Genomic DNA, 12,376 nt, shown 5'->3' with positions numbered 1-12,376 from the left:
TTTGACATGGTATCCTATAGCGTCCTATGGAATAAAATGTATAATACGAGTATACCTAAAGAATTGACAGATTTGTTTAGATATTGGTATGAAAATCAAGTAAATTTTGTTAGGTGGGCTGGGAAGCCCTCAGAGGAATACCAGATGAAATGTGGAGTAAGACAGGGGGGGCTGACTTCTCCGAACCTATTCAACTTGTACATAAATGGGCTGATGGAGGAGCTCGGTAGCACTGGTGTCGGCTGTTCAGTAGATGGTTGTTTTGTTAATAACATAAGTTATGCAGACGATATGGTGCTGTTGAGCCCCTCAATCAGCGCTCTTAAAGTACTTCTCAATGTATGTGAAAGGTATGCCGAGGCCCATGGGCTCAGATACAATGTTAAAAAGAGTGAGCTGTTGGTGTTCAAATCAGGTTCCAAAACCTATTCGACGCCACCAGTCACTGTAAACGGAACTGAACTGGAAAAAGTGACCAAGTTCAAGTATCTGGGTCACTGGGTCACGGAAAATTTATCGGATGACGTTGACTTGGAGAGGGAACGCAGGGCACTGGCGGTACGGTGTAACATGCTGGCCCGTAGGTTTGCACGATGCTCTCATGAGGTGAAAATCACCCTCTTTAAAACTTTTTGCCAGACACTATACACGTGCAACCTGTGGAGCAATTACACCAAAAAAGCCTACAGTACCCTGCGAGTCCAATTCAACAATACCCTAAGGGGACTGATGGGGTTGCCTCGATACTGTAGTGCCTCTGGGATGTTCACGGAGGCTAGAATCGACGGTTTCCAGGACATCTTTCGGAAAAGAGTGGCTTCCCTGCTGGCCAGAGTGAGGGGCAGTACCAACAGTCTTCTTAGAGTGATAGCAGAGAGGATGGACAGCCCAATCCTTAAACATTGGATGTCCATTCATGTAAACGAAAATGAAAATTTTGCATTCTACTAACATAGTTATTTAAGTTCCTACTAACATTATATGGACATGTAGTCTGAAATAAATTCTTTCATTTCATTTCATTTCATTGTCATTGTCGATCGACAGTAACGATCGACAAAACCGAGCATACCTGTAGGCACCTGATCGACAATGTCGGGCAAATCTGTAGGCACCTTTAACTTAATGATGAGTTAAGCAAGATACAATTTCCCCACTTTTGAGGGAAATGTTATTCCATGGCGTCATTATTTGTATATTTGTTGCGTGCCGGCGAGCGTAGATACAAGTTGCTTACTTATTATTATTATTTATTACTTTATATTATGCTTATTCATGTAGGCGAATTTGGTTTTTGCCTCACTTGTGACAGTTCGTTTGATATGAAACTATCATTCTATGCGTTATTATTCTAAGGCATAAACATCAATGAAAGATTATTACGTTTTGCAAGAGCGAGACTCGTTTGGCATTGCGCTCCAATTGTATGCAAAGTATTGTAACTGCCTCAGTGGCCGAACGGTTACTATGTCGGACTGCCACCTAGAGGTCCCAGGTTCGATTCCCGGGCCGGGAGAAATGTTTGTAAGGCCTACAATTATTTCTCTCGTGAGTTTGGGTGTAATTTGTGGTTGTCTATGTATGTGTCCATGGCACCCGCGGCACAGGGTTTCCCTAGTGCGGGGCTATGTTGAGTGTGTATGTTATTTATTTATTTATTGTAGGAAAAAAGCGCGAAGTGTATGCATGTACGTTGTAGGAATACGTCTCACCTTTACCGCGCGTGCGATAAATAAAAGCCTTCGTTGCAGATACAAGATAGAGCTGAGCGACCTGCAGATCCTGGTGGGCCGCGCGCGAGACAACTGGAAGTACGCGCACACCAAGAGCACGTCGTCGCTGCACTTGCTGGACAGATTCAGCATCCTGCTGCAGGTGACGGCGCCGGCCGGGCGGAGGCGCGGGCGCGTCCCGGGAAGCGGCTGAGTGCCCTGTCGCGTTCGCAGGCGGAGCGCCGCGTGGTGCACACCAGCGACCCGCAGTACCCGACGGCCACGCTGTGCGGCTCCCTGCCGGCGCTGGTCGTGCACCTCAGCGAGCAGAAGCTCTTCGCCGCCCGGAGCGTCGTCGCCAACGCCGGGCTCTTCGACGACGCGTGAGTCCGCCCTCGCAGTCGCCCGGCGGCGGCGGCGGCGGCGACTCACGGCGGCGCGTGCTGCAGGTCGCGGGACGGCCAGGGGCCGGCGGCGGCGCCGGAGGAGGAGGACGAGCGCAGCGCCAGCTCGGAGACGGAACGGTCGGAGTACTCGGCGCACCAGAACGCCACGCTGTTCATGCTGCAGTTCGCCATCGAGCAGATGTCCCTCGAGGTGAGCCCCGCGGCCTGCGAGCGCCTTCGGCGGCCACCGCGTCACGAGCGGGCGACACCCAAAGTCAAAGTCAAAAATTATTTATTCCATAGGTAAAATAAATTTACACTTGAAAACGTCACATTTAAGCTACTGCTCGTTCACTACGCTGACCTCCCTGAGAAGAACGAGCAAGAAACTCTAGGGATTGCTCTTTTCAAATAAACTTAAATGCTATGGAATACACTTTGAATCAAATTTGTGTGGATTCTGGAGCCATGTCGTCTTTCCATACATCTTTATCTAACACGTAGTCTTCAATTTTGTAATATGATTTTTCGATCAACATATTTTTAATGTAGTTTTTAAACTTAGGAAATGATAAACTTAATATATGCTCCGGAATCTTATTGTAAAAACGTATACAGTTCCCCATAAAAGAGTTGTTTACCTTGGTTAAACGAAATCGTGGTACCATGAGTTTGGACTTAGCTCTAAGGTTAATATTATGGATATCTTCTTTTTTATTGAAATTATGTATATTTTTACGGGCATATAAAATATTTGAGTAAATGTACTGTGATGGTGGCATCACAGTACATTTATGTACAATACAAAGTCATGATACCAGTCTCCTTAAACTTTTCTCTGAGAGATACCCGAGAGCCTAGACGGTACACAGAACGAATCGCTCGTTTTTGCAATACAAATATGGTTTGAATATCTGCCGCTTTACCCCACATGAGAATCCCGTAGGACATTATACTATGGAAGTAACTAAAGTAAACTAGTCTAGCAGTACTAACATCGGTAAGCTCACGTATTCTGCGGACCGCGTATGCAGCGGAGCTTAATCTGCTGGCCAGGGACGATATATGTGGAAACCACTGAAGTTTACTATCTAAGGTCACTCCCAAGAAGACTGCTTTATTAACAAGGTCCAATTTTCTCCGTTTATTTCTATGCTTGGACTAGTCTATTTTACGTTAGGTAATTCAAATTTAACACATTTTGTCTTTTTGGCATTAAGCAATAAATTATTAGCATTAAACCAATAAAGTACCTTAGAGAGGGTATCATTAATACGGTCATAGTTAATGTCATGTCTGTCTGTTTTAAAAATCAAGGATGTGTCATCAGCAAACAACACTATTTCGCAATTGTCCTTAACAAAGAATGGCAGATCATTAATATAAATCAGAAATAAGATAGGTCCAAGTATTGAGCCCTGCGGAACACCCATTTTTACTGGAGAACCCAAAGAAGTTACTCCATTTATGTCTACTTTCTGAATTCTACCGTTGAGACATGACGAGACAAGTTTCGACGCCTTGCCATTTACACCGTAATGTTCCAGCTTCCTAATAAGAGTATTATGATCAACGCAATCAAATGCCTTTGAGAGGTCACAGAAAACACCAATAGCGTTCTGGGACCTTTCCCAAGCATCAAAGATGTGTTTTAGTAACGCTACCCCCGCATCGCTAGTCGATCTACCACTAGTAAACCCGTATTGTTCACTATGAAAAATATGATTCCTACCGAAAAAGGACAGTAATTGAGTTAGCATAACCTTTTCGAATATTTTACTTAAAGCTGGTAAAATTGAAATGGGCCTATAGTTGCTAGGATCAACTTTCCTACCGCTTTTGAATAAGGGAATAACCTTGCTGTATTTCATTAAATCGGGAAAAACACCTTCGTCAACGCACCTATTGAAAGCTACAGCTAACTGTGGGGAAATGAGATTAATAACTGAGTCTATAACTTTAGTTGATATGCCCCAGAGGTCTTCAGTTTTTTTAACATGTATTGATTTAAAAGCTTTTATGATGTCTTGTGGATTAATATGACGAAAATGAAATAAACTGCCACAAACGTTAACATTTTCCTTTAAGAGATCAATAGCAAGTGAAGGGGAGGAATTTAATGATTTTGTAGTGTTCACAGCAATTTCCGAAAAGAACGATTCAAAAGCTTGGGCTACTTTATCTTTAGATTTTATAAGTTTGCTGTCTAATTCTAAAACTATATCTCTATCGTGTAGTTTAACCCTGCCTGACTCTTTATTTATTATGCTCCAAGTAGTTTTAGATTTATTTATCGATTGTCTAATTTTGTCGCTGTGAAACTTAACCTTAGCAGCTAAAAAGCACAAGCATTTTTAAAATATTTTCGAATAAATTCTAACATATTCTATGAAATTGGAATTATTATTATAAGTTTTCATAGCATATAGCTCATACAAACGAGACCTACTCTTATGAATACCTACTGTTGCCCAGTCGTTGAATTTAGTCTCTCTATAGAAAGTTAATGTTTTCGATTTAAATATATTGTCAAATTCATTTTTAATTAAACCAAATATCGTGTTATATAAAGTATTTGGATCCTCCGGTATATGGGATAGGGAATTTAAACTATTGCCGATATTATTTTGAAATCGAATTATTCGTTCTGTGGTAATCGGTCTGCAGAGAAATTGGTCTACCTTCTTGCTCATTTTACAATTAAAAGAAGCCAATTGGCCACTATGGTCGGATCTTAAGCAATTAATTATTGATTTAGACACTGCGTCTGTGTTACAAAAGATGTTATCAATACAAGTAAAAGAGGTGGCAGTAATGCGAGTTGGTTCTAAAAAAAGATTAATCAAGTTAAGTTAGTTAAGTTTTCCAACAGGTTTACATTGAAATCTCCACATATTACTACGTTTTTTTTGGTTGGAAAAATCCGTTTTAACTGTCTTCCATAATTAATTCTGTAATATATTCTTTGTATACACATAAGACGACAAACTGATCCAATTCCACACATGAAATCTCAATAGTTCGTTCAGTAGAAAGATTTGTGATATCCTTACGCTCTTTAAATTTTAAGTTACGCTTAATAATAATCATGGATCCGCCTCTACTTAAGCTCTTTCTTATGAACGAACTGACTATTACATAATTTTATATATAGTTAATGGCTTCGTAATCTTTCAGCCAGTGTTCTGTAACACAAAACACGTCAATGGAAATATCGTGCAAAAAAAGACTTATTTCTAATGTTTTGCCAGAAAAGCCTTGAATATTTTGATGTACTACATGGAAACGATTAGACTTTTCTGTTGTCGTGTTTTTCAGTTTAAATTATGGTTAGTAAAAAGTATACTGTTGCTACTTAAAGTAGGAGCATTGTCGTGGGACTGTGTTATATCTTCTATAACAGCGTCCTTAATATTAAAAAATAGCAAACTAGCTATATGTCTTAGATACCTTAGGGGTAAAAGTAAATTATCCTCAAAAATTTTGAAATTCCTTACGAACTTATTAATGTCAGAACAAAATATAACGTCACTATGACCCGACGCCACAGGTGCAGTCGCGCGGGCGCAGCATCGCGGAGGTGCAGGTGTGCGGCGTGAAAGCCGCGCTGACGGCGAGGCCGTACGACCTGTCGCTGTCGCTCAGCGTGCACTCGCTGCTGCTCGTGGACGCGCTGCAGACCTACGGGCCCGACTTCGAGCTGCTCGTCGCCAGCCACAAGCACGTCGGGTGAGCGCAGTCGGCGGCGGACGGCGGTCGGCGGTCGGCGGTCAGCGAGACGGGCGAGATTACAATTGGCGTCGCGATGTCGTCAGGATGGACACGGCGTCGGGCAGCATCCGCGGCTCGGAGCCCACGTCGCCCACGTCGCCTACGTCGCCCACGTCGCCCGCGTCGCCGTCGGGCGCGGCCGTCGCGCCGGCGCCCCCGCACGTGCTGCACCAGGCGCTGTACTCGCTGCACCGAGGCGAGGCGGCCAGCCGAGGTGCTCCCGCTGCGTCGCCCGCGCCGTCCGGTGCCTCGCCGGACAGCGCAATGTACACACAAACTGCACAGACGGGCCCGGGGCCGACCGCGCCCGGCCGACTTCGGCGCCCGCCTGGGGCGCGCCGGCGGCGGCGGGCTGGTACGCCGCGGGGCTCGTCGACGCCGAGGCCCTCATCGCCGTCGACCTCTGCCTCGTCAAGGGCGACGCCGGCTCCGAGGACCTGAGGATCGCCAACATCCTGTTCAACAATCTGGACATCATCGGTGAGCGCGACGATCTCGGCCGAGCCCGGACTTCCACTTTTTGTCCATGTCGAAAAGAAGCGATTTCTCGAATACTCGTACAATTTTTAACCGGTGCTTTTGGAGCTGTCGAGCGCAACGCTCGGTCCTCGCCAGTGGCGGCGAGAAAATGATCTCTCCTTGTCTCCACGCAGCGAACCAAGAGACGATCGTGGAGTTGATCGGGTTCACGCAGCGCGTGCTGGGCAGCAAATCGGCGCCGAAGCAAGCGGCCGATTCTCCGCTGGCCGCGCGCATCGCCAGCACCAGCCTGCTCTCGGTCGCGCCCGGCGAGGACGAGGCCAAGGTAGCGCAACAACTTGAGCGTTCATTGTACAAGTGATTTTGTTTCTTTTTAGTCCGTATCTTTCTTCTTGTGTCTGTTTTGCATTTGCAATTTATTGCAATCTAGCCTTTTTACAAGACTAATAAATAATTTTAATTTTATAAGTTATATAAAGAAATTGTCCATCGACGACGACTGACGACGGAATGACGGACACGATTATATAGATAGTATTTCCGTAACTCGACGCCTCCTTGTAACGCTAATTGAGCCCACGATACCTAATGCGAACGTTGCAGAAAGAGACTCGCACCGAGATCACGTTCGATTTCCATCGGCTGGGCGTGCTCCTTCTACGCGCCGCCGTGCACGAAGGAAACGTCGTCGCCAAGAAAATAGCCACCGCCACGCTCAGCGAAGCCAAAATTCAGGCCACCGTCGGTAAGCGTCGTCGCCGAGCGCGGCCGCGCGTCGGCCGCGCGACGGGATTGACGGGTTTGTGCGCGCAGACGGGTCGCGCGTGCGGGCGGGCGGGTCGCTGGGCGGCGTGCAGGTGGTGTCGCTGTGCGAGGGCAAGGGCGTGCACACGCGCATCGTGTCCGCCGGCCGCGCCGCGCACGCGCACGCGCACGCGCACGCGCTGCCGCACGACGACGACAAGGCGCTGCTCTTCACCATCAGCAGGAGCGTCGACGCGCTGGACGACGCCGACGCGCCGGGTAACGTGGAGTCGTGCCTAATTCGCTTTGTTGCTCGAGAGTACTGCACTGTTACTGACCTTCAATGTTCTGGCCTCGCATAACGTGCGCTCCCGCCGCTCAGTGGTGGAAGTGAAGGTGTCGATGCGCGTGGCCAGCGTGTGGTACACGCACTCGGGCGGGCTGCTGCGCGAGCTGCAGTCCTGCCTCAGCGAGTTCAAGCAGTACCTGGCCAACCTGGCGCGCTCCATCCGCGCCGCCGCTGCGGACATGGCCATCGGACTCGTGCATCCCAGGTAACCTGCAGCGGCCGCTTTCGGGTAAAGGTGTAGGGTCCGTTCCGCGTCGTCATACGTCGCATTCGATGCACCTGTACCGTGTGTGCGCAGGGGCGACTCGCTGTACGCGAACCCGAAGCTGTCGCAGTCGACGGAGGGCGTGTCCCCTCGGCGCCGGACGACCAGCGCCGGCTGCTCGCTCGACGAGCCGCCCGACCTCAACGCGGACAACATCGTGCTCAGGTTTCTTCTCCTTTGCTTTCGTCGTCTCTCGACGCGACCGCTCCATAAGCTTCTGATGAAGCGCCTCGCTGTTGTCTCCGGCGCGTAATACTATCTTGTCGGCGCATTTCTTGCGGCGAATCGATGGTGAAACGTACCGTTCTCGTCCTCGTGTTATATGCCACGTAATGGCGTTCGTGCGACTGTTTTTAGACTTGAGACGATCAGCAATGTTATACGAGTTGTTTGTGGACATGCCAGCGTGCAGATCGAGCTGGAGTCTCCGGTGGTGGTGGTGCCTTGCGCCGCTCACAGCACGCAGGTGTTCGTGGCGCACCTGGGCCGCATGAGCCTCAGCAATCGGCCGGGCCCGCCGCACAACACGCTCTACCGCATCCGCCTCAGGGACATCTCGCTCGCCTCCGTCAGTACACTCGCCTTCGCGGTTCTAATATTCGTGACGCGCGCCGTTCTGACACGAACGCATCCGGCAGGTGGACGTGGGCGAGACGCTCGCGGCGCACGCGCCGTCGGCGGAGGACATGCCGGCCGTCTACGACGCGACGCGCGGCAAGCCCGTGCTGCACGACACGGCGCTGCAGTTGCACGTCAACTACACCGACTCCGAGACCCGCGACCCGACGGTCAGTTAGCTGCGTATTTTCCCGCAGTCGCGCGTCTGCCAACGGCCGACCGAGAACGTGGCGACTTGTCAACTGCCGCTTTTTTGATCGCGAACAGTGCGAGGTGAGCGGCCACATCGTGGGCGGGCTGCACGTGTCGGCGCGACGGGAGCAGTACGAGCAGCTGCTGCAGACGCTGCGTTGGGTCAGCACGGGCAGCGACGGCGCCGGCGGGGACGCGCGTGCACCGCCCGTGCCGGCGGCCGCCACCGAGGTAAGGTTTCCTCGGCGGGCCTCGTCGCCGACGCTGCAACTGTCCATTTCCAAGGACCGGTCGGGACTAGGACGATTTTAGAGGCTGAGGTAGCGACCTAAACATGCGTGTGTGCTCGGGCAGACGAGCGTGGTCGTGGATCCAGCGGTGCCGACGCTGCAGTTGGACCCCCAGCTGCGCGCCGCCGTGCTGGCCGTCCCGCCGCCGCAGCCCGACCCAGCCTCGCCCGCGCTCGCCGCGCTACGGACTCCGCTCAAAGGTACCGCGTAAAATGTGCGCCAGCCGTGAGGCTGCCGCCGGAAATGGGCGGCGTGTGCCCGTCGCGTAGATGACATAATTGTGAGATGACTTGTGCAGTGCTGTTCGAGCTGGCCACGTTCACGGTGGAGCTGCGCGCGGACCTGGGCGGCGGCGAGCGCAGCCTGGTGGAGCTGGCCTTCCGCGAATTCACCGTGCGCTACGAGCGGCTGCACGCCTTCGAGACTTCGTTGCAGGTCAGGGGGCCTACTATGAGCTTATAAGCAGCCAGCCAAGTTCCATGCAATTCACTTGACATGGTAAAACTGAATTGCTTAAATTCGTATCGTGGTCTACGCAAAGTTGAACGGGAATGGCATGACAGGATGATGAGTTTTACTTTTAAACGTTAATTATTGTCTCTGGCTGGCTAGCTGACATCTAACAAGAGCGAGATGGAACTGCATACTAAATCTTATGAAAGAAATAGATATACTGTCCTGGGAGCGTTCCAGCACTATTAACCGATTGTGTTCAATAATTATATTTTTTTATTAATTTTATTGTTGATTATACTTATTACGTTATTTTGCAATACCGGCAACTGTTCAATCATACTTTACAATTTGCATTTACAACATGCCTAGTCATTATCATTGAAATTAATAAGGTGAGTTTGTAATTTGATAACAAAATTGGAACGTATCTTGTATTCGTACATTTTCATTGATTTCATTAAAGTCAAATTTAGCACACTTCATTAATAATTTTAAATGGCAGAAAAGGAAAATGTAACAAAAAATATTTAATACAATATTTTTCACAATTAAATAATTTAATTAATATAAAAGAAATTATTTTGTTAGCTTTTCCCTTCAGCAATAGCCTCACAACAATTGAAAATAATTTGAGGCATAACTTAAATAGAACATTACACAGCTTGACATTTCATTATAGTAAATTTCATTTTATGGATACTAATAATTTTATTAGTAATAATTTTTATTTGACTAAAGATAGGTATTATCTTACTAGTTATTTTAGGGGACAGATAGCAGAGTTGCTCTCATATTATATTAATAATTCAGCCAAATCATTGGCTACCAGACCGGCTGCTTCTATTGAACAGTCCGTTGACATAGGTCAGTTTACTGACAATAATCATTCTGTTGAAAATAATTCAACTTCTGATTATTTAAATTAATTAATAAGACAACGGAGAGATACTCTTGCAACACAATGACAGTAAAAAACCAACCTCAAACACACAGAAATAAAATAAATTGTATATTAAACCTGGTGCATCAAAATATTCAAGGCATGAAAGGCAAAGAGTTAGAAATTTAATAGAATTATTTATTAACTGTAATAATATTGATATTCTTTGTATTACTGAACACCACTTTCTATCAAAACATCAGTTCATGTTTAGCTTCAACAATCACCAGGTGGCTAGTTCGTTCAGCAGAGAAAAAGCTATTCATGGCGGCTCTTTATTTCTTATTAAAAATAATTTAAAATTTAAAGAACGTACAGATATTGTGAGCCTATCTATTGAGCGGACTATAGAGATGTCCTGCATAGAGCTTGAACAGCTTGTTATATTAAGCGTGTACAGACCCCTTCATTCATCTTACGAACTATTTGAAAAAATATTAGATGAAGTTTTAGTAGTAGTTAGTTTGACAAAATTATCTCGCAGAAGTTGCTAAAATATTTGAAATTTTTTTTAATGACATTCCAATTTTGACTACTAAGTCGTTAAATTCATCTCCCACCGCCGCTGAATCCTTACTAAAAGAAAATAATGCAGTTAGTATCACTATTTTAAGGTTCCGTCATGTATTTCCAAACGATATTGTTAAAGCCTTTAAGTCTATAAACATAAAAAATACTGCTGATCTTGATGGTCTTTCAGTCAGAGTAATTAGTTCTATAGTTGATTGTATTGCGCCTTACTTAGCCTGTGTCTTTAATAAATGTGTTGATGATGGTGTCTTTTCTGACCTCATGAAGCAAAGTAAAGTTATTCCACTTTTCAAATCTGTTTCAAATCTGGTAGTATTTCTGACCCCACCAATTTCAGACCTATATCAATACTACCAACTCTCAGTAACATATTTGAAAAAATTATTCTATATCAGATGTGTGCACATTTTTATAGTAATAACTTAATGTCTCATAAACAATTTGGTTTCACTCGGGGTGGCTCTACAACCGACACTGGTGTCGAGTTGATTAATCATATATTTGATGCATGGGAAGTCTCACATGATGCTATTAGTGTATTCTGTGACCTTTCCAAAGCTTTTGATTGTGTGCACCATGATACACTGGTCAGGAAACTTCGCCATTATTGTGTGGCGGGACGTGATCTCGACCTTCTTAAATCGTATTTGCGTGGTAGGGTACAGAGGGTCGATGTTAACGGTACGAGATCATCAGGATCTGCAATTAGCATGGGTGTCCCTCAAGGTTCAATTCTAGGCCCATTTTTGTTTTTAGTTTATATTAATGACTTACCTAGCCTTATGGAGGGTATAAAACATGAGATAGTATTGTTTGCTGATGATACTTCCTTATTATTTAAAGTTAAAAGGCACCAATGTTCCTACGACGATGTGAACAATGCTATATCTAAAGTAGTTAATTGGTTTGCTGTTAATAACCTACTTCTTAATGAAAAAAATACAAATTGTGTAAAATTTACATTACCCAATGTTAGAGAGACGGTTACAAACATTGTAGTTAGAAATGAAAAATTGAATCTTGTGGATACATTTGTATTTCTAGGTATAACGTTAGATGCTAAATTGCAATGCGGTCCCCATATAAGTAAGTTATCAAAACGGCTCGGCTCTGCAGTGTATGCGATTAAAAAAATAAGGAAACTTTCAGACGTCGAAACCGCTAGATTGGTTTACTTCAGCTACTTTCACAGTCTAATGACATACGGCATTTTGCTTTGGGATAATGCCGCCGATATCAATATAATCTTTCTCTTGCAGAAACGTGCAGTTAGGGCCATTTACAATCTGGGCCCCAAAGTATCTTTGAGAGATAAGTTTATTGAAATGAACATTCTTACACTAGCCTCACAGTACATTTATGAAAATGTAATTTATGTTAAAAGGAATAATAATTTCTTTATGAAAAATAGTGACAGACATAACATTAATACGAGGAATAGAAATAAACTAGCTTTTCTTGATAGTCGTCTTCACAAAGTCAAAAATCATTTAAGGGGCAATGTATACGCTTCTATAACAAGATTCCGGTTGATATACAAAATTTGCCTTTCACGAGGTTTAAAACTATAGTGAAACAAAAACTTTATACTAAAGGTTATTATACAACTTCTGCGTACTTGGATGACAAAAATCCGTGGTAG

At 45.6% G+C, this 12,376-nt stretch overlaps 1 protein-coding gene across 1 annotated transcript; it reads left to right on the top strand.

Annotated features, from left to right (window-relative positions):
- The first annotated feature begins 291 nt into the window (after window positions 1-291).
- On the top strand, window positions 292-8,829 carry LOC113239266 (vacuolar protein sorting-associated protein 13D-like). The gene is made up of 15 exons (XM_026476187.1): window positions 292-584; window positions 1,752-1,875; window positions 1,947-2,095; window positions 2,162-2,309; window positions 5,649-5,827; window positions 5,914-6,113; window positions 6,155-6,349; window positions 6,523-6,674; window positions 6,953-7,094; window positions 7,163-7,372; window positions 7,476-7,647; window positions 7,741-7,872; window positions 8,113-8,275; window positions 8,346-8,495; window positions 8,593-8,829. Exons 1-15 carry the CDS (start codon window positions 292-294, stop codon window positions 8,827-8,829), a joined length of 2,646 nt encoding a protein of 881 aa, XP_026331972.1.
- The last annotated feature ends 3,547 nt before the right edge of the window (window positions 8,830-12,376 follow it).

This window comes from Hyposmocoma kahamanoa, unplaced genomic scaffold, assembly GCF_003589595.1.
Source record: "Hyposmocoma kahamanoa isolate Upper Pololo Valley unplaced genomic scaffold, ASM358959v1 99727, whole genome shotgun sequence".
Taxonomy (NCBI): Eukaryota; Metazoa; Arthropoda; class Insecta; order Lepidoptera; family Cosmopterigidae; genus Hyposmocoma; species Hyposmocoma kahamanoa.
Note: the sequence above shows the minus strand (reverse complement) of the source record. Positions and strands in the feature narration are given on the sequence as shown.

Coding starts and splice junctions, on each gene's coding strand:
- LOC113239266 (XM_026476187.1), top strand. CDS start 292: ATGGTGCTGTTGAGCCCCTCAATCAGCGCTCTTAAAGTACTTCTCAAT. Junction 2,310..5,648: donor TCGAGCAGATGTCCCTCGAG/GTGAGCCCCGCG, acceptor CCGACGCCACAG/GTGCAGTCGCGCGGGCGCAG. Junction 8,496..8,592: donor CCGAGACCCGCGACCCGACG/GTCAGTTAGCTG, acceptor GATCGCGAACAG/TGCGAGGTGAGCGGCCACAT.